This window comes from Aphidius gifuensis, linkage group LG4 (assembly GCF_014905175.1).
Source record: "Aphidius gifuensis isolate YNYX2018 linkage group LG4, ASM1490517v1, whole genome shotgun sequence".
NCBI classification, from domain to species: domain Eukaryota; kingdom Metazoa; phylum Arthropoda; class Insecta; order Hymenoptera; family Braconidae; genus Aphidius; species Aphidius gifuensis.
In genome coordinates this window covers 13,383,451-13,399,114 of record NC_057791.1, presented here as the reverse complement: position 1 = coordinate 13,399,114, position 15,664 = coordinate 13,383,451, and the positions used below count along the sequence as shown (strand labels likewise).

Genomic DNA, 15,664 nt, shown 5'->3' with positions numbered 1-15,664 from the left:
ATTTTTTTAATAGATTTTTTTCAAGTACGGCATACGTACGGATAAAGTACGGCATGTGTACGGATGAAGTACGGCGCACATACGGTTAGAGTACACCAGATGTATAAAGTACGTCCGGATAAAATACAGCAGACTATGCCTTTTTTATTGTCTACATATATTGTGCGGATTTTTTTAATAGATTTTTTTCAAGTACGGCATACGTACGGATAAAGTACGACATATGTACGGATGAAGTACGGCGCACATACGGTTAGAGTACACCAGATGTATAAAGTACGTCCGGATAAAATACAGCAGACTATGTCTTTTTTATTGTCTACATATATTGTGCGGATTTTTTTAATAGATTTTATTCAAGTACGGCATACGTACAGATAAAGTACGGCGTATGTACGGATAAAATACAGCAGATGTATAGAGTACGTCCGGATAAAATACGGCAGACTATGCCTTTTTTATTGTCTACAGATATTGTGCGGATTTTTTTAATAGTTTTTTTTCAAGTACGGCATACGTACGGATAAAGTACGGCATATGTACGGATGAAGTACGGCGTACATACGGTTAGAGTACACCAGATGTATAAAGTACGTCCGGATAAAATACGGCAGACTATATATTTTTTATTGTCTACAGATATTATGCGGATTTTTTAATAATACATTTTTAAAAATCGTACGGATAAAGTACGGCATGTGTACGGATGAAGTACGGCGCACATACGGTTAGAGTACACCAGATGTATAAAGTACGTCCGGATAAAATACAGCAGACTATGCCTTTTTTATTGTCTACATATATTGTGCGGATTTTTTTAATAGATTTTATTCAAGTACGGCATACGTACGGATAAAGTACGGCGTATGTACGGATAAAATACAGCAGATGTATAGAGTACGTCCGGATATACGGCATTATGCCTTTTTATTTTCTTCATATTGTGCGGATTTTTAATAGATTTTCAAGTACGGCATACGTACGGATAAAGTACGGCATGTGTACGGATGAAGTACGGCGCACATACGGTTAGAGTACACCAGATGTATAAAGTACGTCCGGATAAAATACAGCAGACTATGCCTTTTTTATTGTCTACATATATTGTGCGGATTTTTTTAATAGATTTTATTCAAGTACGGCATACGTACGGATAAAGTACGGCGTATGTACGGATAAAATACAGCAGATGTATAGAGTACGTCCGGATAAAATACGGCAGACTATGCCTTTTTTATTGTCTACAGATATTGTGCGGATTTTTTTAATAGTTTTTTTTCAAGTACGGCATACGTACGGATAAAGTACGGCATATGTACGGATGAAGTACGGCGTACATACGGTTAGAGTACACCAGATGTATAAAGTACGTCCGGATAAAATACGGCAGACTATATATTTTTTATTGTCTACAGATATTATGCGGATTTTTTTAATAGATTTTATTCAAGTACGGCATACGTACGGATAAAGTACGGCGTATGTACGGATAAAATACAGCAGATGTATAGAGTACGTCTGGATAAAATACGGCAGACTATGCTTTTTTTAATTGTCTACAGACATTATGCGGATTTTTTTCGTAAATCGCTATTTTACATCTAATATTGATCTTACATCTGATATTTCGATAAGCAGAATTTTTGGTTTTGAAATTAAACGTTTATTTTTTTTAAGTATGGATAAAGTACGTTATGCGTACTGATAAAGTACCACATACCTACGGATTAAGTACGGCAGCATAACACACCGAAAAAAAAAAATTAAATATCTACTGTTCCGGAAAATAGCTTTTTTGTTTTTAAATAAATTTTAAGTACGGCATATGTACGGACGAAGTACGGCGTACATACGGATAGAGTACACCAGATGTATAGAGTACGTCTGGATAAAATACGGAAGACTATGAATTTTTTAATTATTTACGGATGCAGCAATATTTATGGAAATTGCCATTTTAAATGAAAAGCAAGAAAATAAAATAAATAAATATTTATTGTTCTGGAAATCAATTTTTTTAGCTTATAAATTCTTACTTTCTAAGTACGGTATAAAAAATACGTTCAAGTACGGATTAACTACGGCATATGTACGGATGAAGTACGGCGTACATACGGATAGAGTACACCAGATGTATAAAGTACGTCCGGATAAAATACTGCAGACTATGCCTTTTTTATTGTCTACAGAAATTATGCGGATTTTTTTAATAGATTTTATTCAAGTACGGCATACGTACGGATAAAGTACGGCGTATGTACGGATAAAATACAGCAGATGTATAGAGTACGTCCGGATAAAATACGGCAGACTATGCCTTTTTTATCGTCTACATATATTGTGCGGATTTTTTTAATAGATATTTTTCAAGTACGGCATACGTACGGATAAAGTACGGCATATGTACGGATGAAGTACGGCGCACATACGGTTAGAGTACACCAGATGTATAAAGTACGTCCGGATAAAATACAGCAGACTATGTCTTTTTTATTGTCTACAGATATTATGCCGATTTTTTTAATAGATTTTATTCAAGTACGGCATACGTACGGATAAAGTACGGCGTATGTACGGATAAAATACAGCAGATGTATAGAGTACGTCCGATAAAATACGGCAGACTATGCCTTTTTTATTGTCTACATATATTGTGCGGATTTTTTTAATAGATTTTTTTCAAGTACGGCATACGTACGGATAAAGTACGGCATGTGTACGGATGAAGTACGGCGCACATACGGTTAGAGTACACCAGATGTATAAAGTACGTCCGGATAAAATACAGCAGACTATGCCTTTTTTATTGTCTACATATATTGTGCGGATTTTTTTAATAGATTTTTTTCAAGTACGGCATACGTACGGATAAAGTACGACATATGTACGGATGAAGTACGGCGCACATACGGTTAGAGTACACCAGATGTATAAAGTACGTCCGGATAAAATACAGCAGACTATGTCTTTTTTATTGTCTACATATATTGTGCGGATTTTTTTAATAGATTTTATTCAAGTACGGCATACGTACAGATAAAGTACGGCGTATGTACGGATAAAATACAGCAGATGTATAGAGTACGTCCGGATAAAATACGGCAGACTATGCTTTTTTTAATTGTCTACAGACATTATGCGGATTTTTTTCGTAAATCGCTATTTTACATCTAATATTTATCTTATATCTGATATTTCGATAAGCAGAATTTTTGGTTTTGAAATTAAACGTTTATTTTTTTTAAGTATGGATGAAGTACGCTATGCGTACTGATAAAGTACCACATACCTACGGATTAAGTATGGCAGCATAATACATTGGGAAAAAATAAAATATCTATTGTTCTGGAAAATAGTTTTGTTGGTTTTTTAAATGGATTTCTTTTGAGTACGGCATACGTACAGATAAGGTACGGCGTATGTACGGATAAAGATGTATGGAGTACGTTCGGATAAAATACGGCAGACTATGAATTTTTTAATTATCTACAGATATTATCCGGGATTTTTTTTTTAACTTGCTATTTTAAATGAGAAAAAAATAAAATTAAAAAAAAAATTCACACGTTTTCAAACACAAAAATTTAAATGTATCTACAAGGCACGGGTTCGATTCTTGCTCAAATCACTATTTTTTATTTCTAATAAAATTAAATTTAAAAAAATACAATTTTTAAGCATATAAAATTAATTTTAAGTATATGATTTTAATTGATGCTGAAATTATCTACAGATATTTCACGAATCTTTTATTCTCAATCTTTTTTTTTTTTTTATAAAACATTGAAATTATTTTTTTTATTCCAATGAAATAAAAAAAAAAAAAACTAAACATTTTATTAAAACATCTTCTTACTCTTTTTTCTACTTTCTTAATACTATATGTTGGTTTTTTAATATGTACTTCAAGAGAAAGAGTGAAATTCAATAAAATATCCAAGATTGTATCAGCGCACCATAAAGTAAAGGAGTAGAGCGCTCATGCATGTTATATACACGTATTATATACATGTAGTATGTCATATATACATACTACATGTATAATACGTGTATATAGTATGCATGTATGCTATCTGCAAGCGCCACTCTTTCATTTTATAGTTCTCTGATACAATTCTCAAGATTCTTTTCAATTACTCCAATTTGACACGTATTTATTTACCGTAGATAGCTGTCAAAGTTTTCATGTTTTTTTTTTTTAGTAATACTTTTAATTTATATTATCATTGAAAAGGCAATTTAATAAAATTACATGTATATAAATTTTAAAACCATGTACAGATATTTTGCAAGTTTTTTTCGCCCCAATACTTTTCTATATTTTAAAAAAAATATAAATTAAAGTTGCATCTTGTTCATTTCTATAACCTCTTCCTCAAAAAATTTCATACACATTTACTCTAAAGAAACTAACTAAACGTCACTGTATCTACGAGATTATTACAGGGAAACATAAAAGTAAGGAGTAATTCACACAAAAGTCGATACATACATATACACATATAAACATAAATCGGTTTTCTTTCGAGTATCGACTTATATCGATATACATACATGAACATATCAATTGCATTCATTTTTTATTCAAATAAATTTTTAAATTTGGAATATTTCAACAATATTACACTCCCGCGTACGGCAAGTTCTCTGCCCTACTTATTATTTACAGAACTGAAATTTTAATAATTAAAATTAAAACTCACTTATTTATATGAAAATATTAATTTTCTGAATTTGATATAAATTGTTCTTGAAATCCTTAATTTTTCAATATTTTAAAAACTTTTGTAGAATGGTTCAATACATATTTTTCTCAAATTGAGAAAAACTGATGCGAATTGAAGAACAATAAGATTCCATTGTTCATTTCTTTTCTCTATTCCACATAAATTTTTTTATCAAATGAAAATTTCTTCATACTAAATCATTTTAGTTTGTCGAAATTGGAAATAGCGTTGATATATTCAAAAATATAATTTAATGAATTTTTTTTTTTTTTCAATTAACTAAAGCTTCTTATGACTCCACACGGCATTCTTTTTGATCAAATCGACTTTTTCTTGAATGAAGTGGTTCACGGTTAATTTCATATTTCTTCATCCAAGAAAATTTTTTACCGGCAAAATCTAAAATTTTTCTCAGTATACTGAGATCCTAATACTGGATTTGACGTCTAAATTCTAAAGTTTCAAGCCTACACACTTTCATAATTTTTTATAATATTGACGACGGATATCTATTCATACAATCATACATATGTGCATCTTTAGCAATCTTTAGTTTCATATACCATGCAATATGCATTATTAGAAGGGGGAGAAGCTTATACCCACTCTATGCATTATACATTAAAAGCACCCCTACATTTTACTTTCTGAACTATTTTACTGACGTCATTTTTTTTCCACACACCAATAGAGATGTAAAAATACCGGTATTTTTTTTCGGTATTAATACAATGACAGATACCGTATTTTTACATCGGAACATCGGTATTTCGGTATCTGTATCGTATTTGGCGCTCGGTATTAATACGGTATTTAATACCGTATTAAATACGGTACCGTATCGACTCACATCTCTACTCACCAACGATATCAGAAAAATTTGAAAAAATTTTTTCACACATTTCTCAGTATGGGTTAATTTTAAAGAAATTCAGACTAATCATGGAGAAATACAAAGTAATCGCGGCGAAATATTTTCACGAGTGGTTGGCTAAGTATGACAGTTCAGTATTACATACGTATTATGTTTCATATTCGTATTAATCAATTTGATACAGATGAAGAGCTTCTACTTTTCACTTCTTATTGATGAGTCTACATTTGTGTGAAAGACTCGAAATTTTATTTGGGAAGAACCGGGCGGGGTCAAGTATAAAATTTTGTCAAAAGTTACGACCATTCATATGGGTCAATGATTTTTAAAGGAATTAGTACTTTTGTACTTGACTTTTTTGATATTCTCTTTTTTTGTATGTTTAGAAAAAAAAATAATAACAATTTCGAATACTTGACTCTCCTTTTTGTACAAAAATTTATTTTTGTTTTTTGTTTGATATCATATCTTTTTGTAGTGTCTTTTGATCGTTTACAATAAAAAATAACAACACATCATACGTCCTGATCATCAAAATAAACAAGGTGTTTAAAGCTTGTCTATTTTAGACTACCCCATACAAAAAATATTTTTTATCTTAAGATAGAAAAACATGAAGGCGCTCGTTGTTGCTTTCATGTGAAGCTGCCATTGTGGTATGCAAATTTTCAGTGATGGGTAAATGGTCGATTTTTGAGGTTTCTTACACTTACAGTAAGATACTGTAAGATACTGTAAGAAACTGTAAGATACCTGAGACGCCATTTTTGAACATTCTTACCGACTGTCGACTCGACAATTAGCTGTCATTGCTCGATATATGTTGGTACATGTATTTTATTTGCATTTATTTGTTAAATAAATATATAAGATATCAAGAAGAAGCAGTGGCTAAGAAAAGATGTAGCTCGGAAATTAATGTTGCCAAACAATTATGTTTTAAGAAAGTAATGTTGCTTGAAACAGAATTTTTTTGGCAACTGTAATTTCTTAGCTACATCTTTCCCTTAGCTACTGCTTTTCCTTGGACATTTGTATTTTAAAAAAATAAATTTACATGTATTTTATTCATAAAACAAATAAGAATGTCCAAAGAGAAGCAGTAGCTAAGGAAAAGCAGTAGGTAAGGAATTAGATTGCCAAAGAATTCTATTTTAAGCAACATTATTTCCTTGAAACATAATTCTTTGGCAACCTTAATTCCATAGCTACATCTTTTCCTTAGCTTCTGCTTTTCCTTGGACATTTGTATTTTCAAAAAATAAATTTACATGTATTTTATTCATAAAATAAAAAAAATGTCCAAGGAAAAGCAGTGGCTAAGGAAAAGATGCGTGGCTAGGAATCACAGTTGCTCAAAAAATAATTCCTTATACCCACTCCAGCAACTGTGATTCCTTAGCTCCATCTTTTCCTTAGCTACTGCTTGTTCTTGGGATTTTTATTTATTTAATAAATAAATGACATGTATTTATCGAATAAAAAAAAAATTGTGGCATGAAGGTTCCACTAAAAAATCATAGGAAGCGCTGGGAACGCAGTGTAAGATACCTCGATGTATGAAACCAATGATGTAAGATACAGTATCTTACCTACCCAACACTGATGCAAATGCAAAAATAAGGTAAAATTTACATGAATGCAACAAAAAGCGCCTTCATGTTTTTCTATCGCGAATAATATTTCTTATCGGCGAATCGTTATTAACAAGAAACATTTTAGAAATTATGGATACAGGCGCGTGTATTAAAAAAGATATTTTTTAGTTTAAAAGATAATTTTTGATTTAAACTAAAAAGTACTTTTATGTTACAAGGGCAGTGGGATCAATGTGTGAATTTCCAAAGCGCAAGAGGGGTAGTGCGCTTTTTAGAAATTCACACATTATTACCACTGTCCCTAGTAACATAAAATATGGTTCGTTACATGTGCCCAATCAGAGAGCCCGCTCACAACTCATTTGGAGGGGAAACACTCGCCAAGGCTCGTGCTTGCCCCTCCAAATTCGTTGAGAGCACACTCTCTGAGTGGGCACTTGTAACGAAATATACTATTTTCTAAAAGTATGATATATTAAGTATGAAAAAACACCGTGATATTCAAAGTTTCAATATCGATATTTTTAGGAATCAACTATGTATTATATTTCATCTGTCGATATTTATTGATTTTAAATTATTCGAGTTCGTTTAACATACTAAATGCGAAATAGTGTTTGTAAAATATAGTTTAGGAACTGAACTATCGAGGTGCTGTAATGTATGTTACACGGCGTATAGAAGTGAAGACGTATTAATATAAATAAAAATAAAAAAATATTAATAAAACGAATACAAATCCATTATATCGATACTTTCGGGGGATATTATCATATCCCAGACAACACGTTTTTTTATTCAGTTTTTATAGAAAATTTTCTCACGATTACGGGAAAAATACAGTAGAAATTCCTACACATGAGCAAAGTGGTTAAAAATGGAGTTGAAGTATGGAAAAAACGGCTATTTATCCGTTATATATCGTTTATTATTAAAATAACGATTAATTCTAAAATATATCAATATCAATCAATAAAGCTTGTCAAGGAGAAAAAATTTTTTGATGAAAATTCAGATAATAATTTATAAATTTCAATATAAATATTTTTTTTGCAAATATAATAATTTTTTTGTTTCTTTAAAACCGCTAGATTTTCAACTGAGCGACTAGATTTTTTACATAGCCGCTAGATTTTTAACTTAGTCTCAGTTATAGCCAAATATATTTTTATCAGCTTAATTTTTCCCTCAGCTACATCTTTTCCTTAGCTAGATTTTTTACTTAGCTACATTTTTTACCTAGCCGCTTAATCTTTTACTTAGTCTTAATTATAGCCAAACAAACAATACCTACATATTTTTAACAGCCAAAACATTTTACTTAGCTACATCTTTTCCTTAGCTTTATTATATTAACAACTACAAAGCAAATAACCGCCAATACCAGAAAACTATCGATAACTAAAAAAATATTCGGAATATATTAAAAAATTTTATTTGAACTTTTTTTCTACTTGATGAGTTCTATCGATCGTCATCATAAAATTAGAAAAAACGAAATCAATATATCGAAATTTTTAAATAATTGATTATTGAAAATTACTGAACAACAATAATTGTATGAAAATAGAAAAAAATAGAATAAAAACAAACAATATTTTTCTAAATCAATGAAAAAAATTTGTTTAAATGTGTACTTATTATTATGTTGTTCAATTACAACAACATGCCGAAAATGTTTACACATAATAAACCTGCGAGTCTAGATGGCTCACAAAATTTTTTTTTTATTTTCTGGTGGATCTCGAAAAAACTTTACGGGAATGTTCTCATCTACACGCACATGTATGAAGATAAAGAAATCTTTCTACAATCGGCGAATCTTTTCAGGGTAGAATAAATTGGTACCTGTGTTGAAAAAATGGTTGTACAAACATTTAAGAATGGAGTTAGTGAGCATATACACATGTCTTGGAGAAGTGGATATGAAGTTGATAATGTAGATAATAGCTTTTATAAGTCTGATGACAGATTTGACGAATAGTGATCAATTGAAGGTCTTGAAAATGTCAAGAAAGTTGCAACATTATCGTCTTTACTTGTATCAATTACGAGTTGGAAAAATCTTTAAGCTTAGTGACGGTTTGTCGATGGTCTAAAACTTTCGACTTATCATAAAACCCACGTTATCCAACCTTATCATAAAAAAAATATAGATTTTATATTGTATTGATTTGATGAAAATTTATTTTCATTTGAGAAAAAAAAAAAGTTCTTTAATAAAGTCATTTTATATATATTATATGTTATATTATATGTAGGCATAATATATATATATTTGCATAAGAATTAACGATCAAAACAAACAACTCACGTTTTACAAAAACATCAATTTTTTTTATTTTTCTATGATTTGTCCAGGCTATATCATCTGTGTATACAAAAGCCTTGCAAAATAAATTTCTATACTCTGAGAGAAAAAGTTGCTAAAATATAGCAAAATTTTGCTTGAAAGTTTTAGGCTTTGATTTAAAAAAAAAATGTATTAAATTGAGCATAAAATTTTTTAATTAAAGCAATAGGTATTTTTTTCGTTTTTCTTTAAGCTACTTAAATAAAGTGACAGAAAGATGTATTAATAAAAATTTAAACAATTACATGTAAAAAAAATAAAACCAACCAGCCTATCGGGATGTGATGAAACTTTTGATTCAAGGGCTTCATAATTTTGTCTCTGATACGTTAACGCGCGATGGTTCAGGGGGTAACGCACTGGCTTTTAAAAGTATAGGTTTAGATAGGTTTAGATTAGGCAGAGGTTCGAGGCTCGGTTAGGACAAAAAAAAAAAAAAAAAAACAATTAAATCTTCAAGTGTAAAATAAAATAAGTCCTGAAAAAAAAGGAAAAATAAAAAAATAATTTTTTTTTTTATTTTCATTTCTTTTAATCAAAAATAAAAACAATTTTCTATTAATTTAATCTATAACTTCCTTAAATTAAACGACTTAACCATTAAATTAAATGAAATGTGGCTCAATTTTAGCAACTTATGTCTTGATTAGATCGCTTTTCTGCTTTAAATTGATTCAGAATTTTTTTAAATTAATTGATAATTTCCTCAAGTTAAACGACTTACCCATTGAATTGAATCAATTGTTGCTTAATTTTAGCAACTTGTGTCTTAACTAGATCGCTTTTTGTTTTAAATTGATTCATAATTTTTTTGAATTAATCCATTTTTCTTTTGTAGAAAAACAATTTTCTATCAACTTAATCAATATTATCCTCAAATTAAACGACTTAACCATTAAATTAAAAGAAATGTCGCTCAATTTTAGCAACTTTCGTCTTGATTAGAACGCTTTTCTGCTTTAAATTGATTCATAATTTTTTCAAATTAATCGATAATTTCCTCAAGTTAAACGACTTACCCATTAAATTAAATGAAATGTCGCTGAATTTTAGCAACTTGTGTCTTAACTAGATCGCTTTTTGTCTTGAATTGATTCATAATTTTTTTAAATTAATTCATTTATCATTTGTATAAAAACAATTTTCTATTAATTCAATCAATATTATCCTTAAATTAAACGATTTACCCATTAAATAAAATCAAATGTCATTTAATTTTAGCAACTTTTGTTTTAACTAGACCGCTTATTCGCTTAATTTAAAGGATATTTTTGCTTCCTTTTTAGCAAAGTTTCTCTTAAATTAATTCTCTTTTCTCTTAAATAAATAGAAAGCTGTCTTAAATTAAAGCAAATAAATTGCTTTAATTAAAAAATATTATGCTCAATTTAATACATTTTTTTTTAAATCAAAGCCTAAAACTTTCAAGCAAAATTTTGCTATATTTAAGCAACTTTTCTCTTAAATGCAGACATTTTTTTTCTCAGTGTACCTCGAAATTGAAGGAAAGAAAGACTTATTTCCATCTAACTTGGATGAAATACAATTTTAACGGTAATTGTCCGTGAGCTGTAATGTTATCGTCAATTGTTGTTCTGTCATGTGTACAAATATTTCTTACTCAAAAATAGAACTTTTTTCCTTTTCTTTTTTAAAAGACATTCACTGACCAATAAAACGAGATATCAAATATAAAATAGACTATGTATATACGTATAAAGAGGACATCAACAACTTTACTCCACTAGGGCTTGAATACACAGAAACTTTTCCCAGTAGATGGTTGTGGATTTAGTGACAACATTCGAACTTTTAAAATCACTATAGACTGACCAGAACAAAGATACACAAAGCTCAAAAACATTAAATTTTCTTGGAGCATCGCCAAAATATTTTTTATTGATGATAAAAACAGTATTTACATGAATCGTATGATAAAAATATAAAAAAATAGATACATTATAATTTTAAGGTTGCTTAGAAATAATTAAATCGTCACTCAATTTTTTTTTTTTTTGGCTCATTTTTCAAATGAAATAAATATCTATACTCTCAATTTTTTTCAATTTTTTCTGACGTCGTTTTTTTGAGATAATTAATGTCAAAGTTGACAACTTTTATACGCGAGGATAGGACTATAAGTTGATATACCGTACATTTTTATTTTTAACGAGTTTGTTTTTCACTATAAAATTTTCAAATTACTATCAAATTGTGGTGCTCGACAAGACGAATACGATAAAAAAATTTGAATTTTTTCTGACGTTGATTTTTAAAGATATTTAATGTTAAATTTTGAAATTTTCGTCTTTCTCGCAACGAGAGGACATGAGAGAATTGCGATCCGGCAACACTGCTCTCTTCTCCTTGTTTACTTTTCACTGTTTGTTATACACCAACGTGACATACACGATGATGCACTGTAGTAGTGGTAGTATATAAAAAAATACAGTGTCTCACGATTTCCATTTTGCTTGCTGAAATAGTGTTGGTGCCTATCTGTTTACACACACACTACGATTTTTAAGGCAAAAGCGTAACAAAATTTTTAAAGAGGGGCCACAAAATAAACGTAGTGGTATACGAGTCCTCCAAGCCTAAATAATAGTACGACTATGTCCCTTGTAAGCAACCTTAAAACGAAAAACCATAGTTCGAAAACGGTATAATTTCATGATTGAAATATAATGAAGTTTCTTTTACGTTATTGATACAAGCTATATATATAGCTATAACGAAACAATCAAAACTTTAATATAACGAAGTACTGCAATTTGATACAGAATACAGTTTTTACAAAATAAAAAATAAAACAACAATTTTGAGGCAAAAATTATACATGTAGATGAATTATTTCAAAATGTGTATATAAATTCATGTTACACGTACCAGTATATTTTTTTTTATATTTGTTCGGTTGGATTGGATATCCCGGATTTTCACCAGTGAAATATATATATATATATATTTATTTATTTATAAATAAAAAAGAAAAAGTTACGATTTTGGCCTCTCAACCAAAGCTTCTTTTTTTTTACCCTCACTATAACTTTTTGGTTCGCCTCATTGGCCTCCATTGGCTCGCTTGAGTTTTCCCGATGGGGTTGTTCTGCTACGCCAATTGATATTCCACCTTCGTAAGGATATTTATCGGCTCATCCTCTCGATTACTTAGGCATACATATATATATATATATATATATATATGTATATTTTACGAAGAGGAAACCGCAATGAAACAATGAATATTCATGAGAAACTAACGATCCAACCAATTTTTTTTATCTTCTTTTTAAACATATAAATGTTTTTCTATTTTTGGTAAATACATTTGAACAGTACATATTGTGGAAAGAGTTGACTTCAATTAATTTACATTTAAATTATTTAATTTATCTTTATGAGCGAAGACGCCAAATCGAGACGTCGGTTTGGGTGACCCATCCTCAGAACTTCCTGAAATTTTGACAGATTATAGTCTTCAATAAAATACACTTACTGATTTTTTTTTTTTTAATTTTTTCATCCATTATTTCGGCAGTTATTGTATAAGCCATTTTATCAAAATTGGTTTTTTTTTTTTTTTGGTTCATTTTTTTAGTATTTTGTCGGCGAATGAAAATATAGAGAAAAATCATTTTTCATGTGAAATTTTTTCAGCTTTTCAAGAAAAATATTACTTTTTTTTTTTTTTTAACGTTTATAACTGAAATTTAAAATTCATGACAAGATTACGATATCTGTGGCGACAAAATTTCATGACTGATGTTAAAACGCCTTTTCGAGAAAAAATAATGGCCGCAACAGAATTTCGATATCTCGAAGACATGCTTGGCTGACCATTGGTTGAAAAATAGCTGGACAGCTCTTATCAGGCCATTCATCGGCTGAGTCTTGGTAAATTATTGGGTGGCCAAGACTGGAAAAAAAAAATTTAGCCAAGGCTTTGCTCATTGAGGGCTGTCCAGCCATTGATCAACCATTCATCGGCCAAGCCTTGGTTAATTATTTCGTGGCCAAGACTGGGAATATACAATTAAGCCAAGAGTTGGCACATTAAAAACTGGCCAACTTATGATTTCTCGGCTGAGTGTCGATTGTTCTTTGGGTCACGAAGACTGATTATTTTTTATTTTTTCGACTTATATAAATATATTAAGGGCCACTGTTATGTATTCAATATTGAAAATTTGTTTGTTCAATATGTACACGTAGAGAAATATCCTACAAAAATTGTTAAAAAACTACTTAAAAATTGTTGAACAGAACCACAAAAAGGTGGCAAGATGTCAATCCAATAAAATTTGTTGTGGTCATTATCAAAATTTGTTTTACCGACTCACAATTTTTGTGGTTCCCGGGACACAAAAATTACGGTTCTGTACAACAAAATCTGTTGGGCACGTATTAAAATCTATATAACTTCTAATAAAAATTCTGATAAAACAAACAAAATTTGTTCTTTTTCAGATAAAAATTGTTGTACAGTACCAATAAAATTTATTTAATTTCAAATAAAAATTCTTGTGAATCAAACATAATTTCTTGATTTTTAAATAACATTTATTGTACAGTAACAATTATATTTATTTAACTTTCAATAAAAATTCTTAGGAAATAAACGAAATTTGTTTTCTACCTAAATAAAAATTGATGAACTCTTTTAATAAAAAAAAATTAGCGTGTTGCGAGTACGCGTGGGGGAAGTGAAACTTCTTTCAGAGTAGTTTCATGTCACGCTGAATATTAATAATAATAATAATAATAATATTAAAACTGACAATAATATTCAAATATAAATATTATTAGTTAATAATAATTATTAGTATTTATATTTCGAATATTATTATTATAAATTTTATTATTTATATCGTCACATTAATGGAAGAAGGGCGTAGGTGCCATTTTTAGGAAATTTTTTTCTTCTAAAAGAAAAAGGGCGTGAGTGCGAATTTATAAATTTTCGGGCTTTGCATCCAATTTTAAGGCTTAAAGAAAAAAAAAAGTGCGTATGTTCAGGGACTTACGCCTTTTTTCCATTCTCAAAATCATTTTTAATAAAAGATGAAGATTTGTAACTATTTTTATGTTTTTCTTATTGATAATAAATTATGTATAATTATCAGTAAACAATCAATAATTTAAAAAATCCTGCCATTAAATAAATTTCAAATAAAATTGAAAATATGCCCTTCATCTTTTATCAAAAATTATTTTGATAACGGGAAAAAAGGCGTAGATCCTTGGACATACGCCCTTTATCCTTTATCAAAGGTTGTTACGCCAATTTTCCTTCTTTTTTAAGTATTAAAATTAGATGAAAAACCCGAAAATTTATAAATTTGCACTTACGCCCTTTTTTTAAAAAAATTGACGTTTTTGGCACTTACGCCCTTCATTCTTTAATGCAACGATATAATTGATACCATCGATATTATTACTAATATTATATTGATATTATTGTTAATCATAATATTATTGGAGTTATTATTATTTATAATAATATTATTCATATATAACCATAGTATAAATAAAATAATAATTTCAAAAATATCATCGATAATAATAATATCAATATAATATTAGTAATAATAACAATAATATTATCGATTTATAATAATATCAGTGATATTAATAATATGAATAATAATATTGACAATAACATTCATATATAAATATTGATAATTATTATTTCTTATACTAGCTTTGTAGCACATTTGATAGCTAATATATCATATTATTATTATTATTAATGTGAAGACTGGTTTCTTTTCATATACTATTGAACTATTATTCTAATATTATCTAATTGTTATACTTTTGTAATAATAATTATCTTAATCATCATTATAAGTTGAGTAATGTGATCCATGCCATAATATAATTATTGTAAATAACATTTATATCTCATATTTTGATAGATTGTAATATTATTATGTAATATGTACTAAATTGCTTACTGCAATTTTATCCTGATTTCAATAATGGCCTCTTGCCGCTGGGATATTAATAACAAATAAATAAATGAATAAATTAGTATTGATATTCAAAATATATATTATTATTAATATCAATACTATTGTGAATAATTGGTAATATTATCAAAATTATT

General features: G+C 29.0%; 1 protein-coding gene across 1 annotated transcript in view; it reads right to left on the bottom strand.

Moving 5' to 3' along the window:
• Positions 1-13,109, bottom strand: part of LOC122853875 (ribosomal RNA-processing protein 8-like) — a 38,313-nt gene extending 25,204 nt beyond the window's left edge. The window contains exons 1-2 of the mRNA XM_044154285.1: positions 13,052-13,109; positions 12,929-13,008 (exon numbers count right to left, since the gene is read on the bottom strand). Coding sequence (XP_044010220.1) covers positions 12,929-13,008; positions 13,052-13,109 — 138 coding nt within the window. The remainder of the gene's footprint in view (positions 1-12,928; positions 13,009-13,051) is intronic.
• Between the last annotated feature and the right edge of the window lie 2,555 nt (positions 13,110-15,664).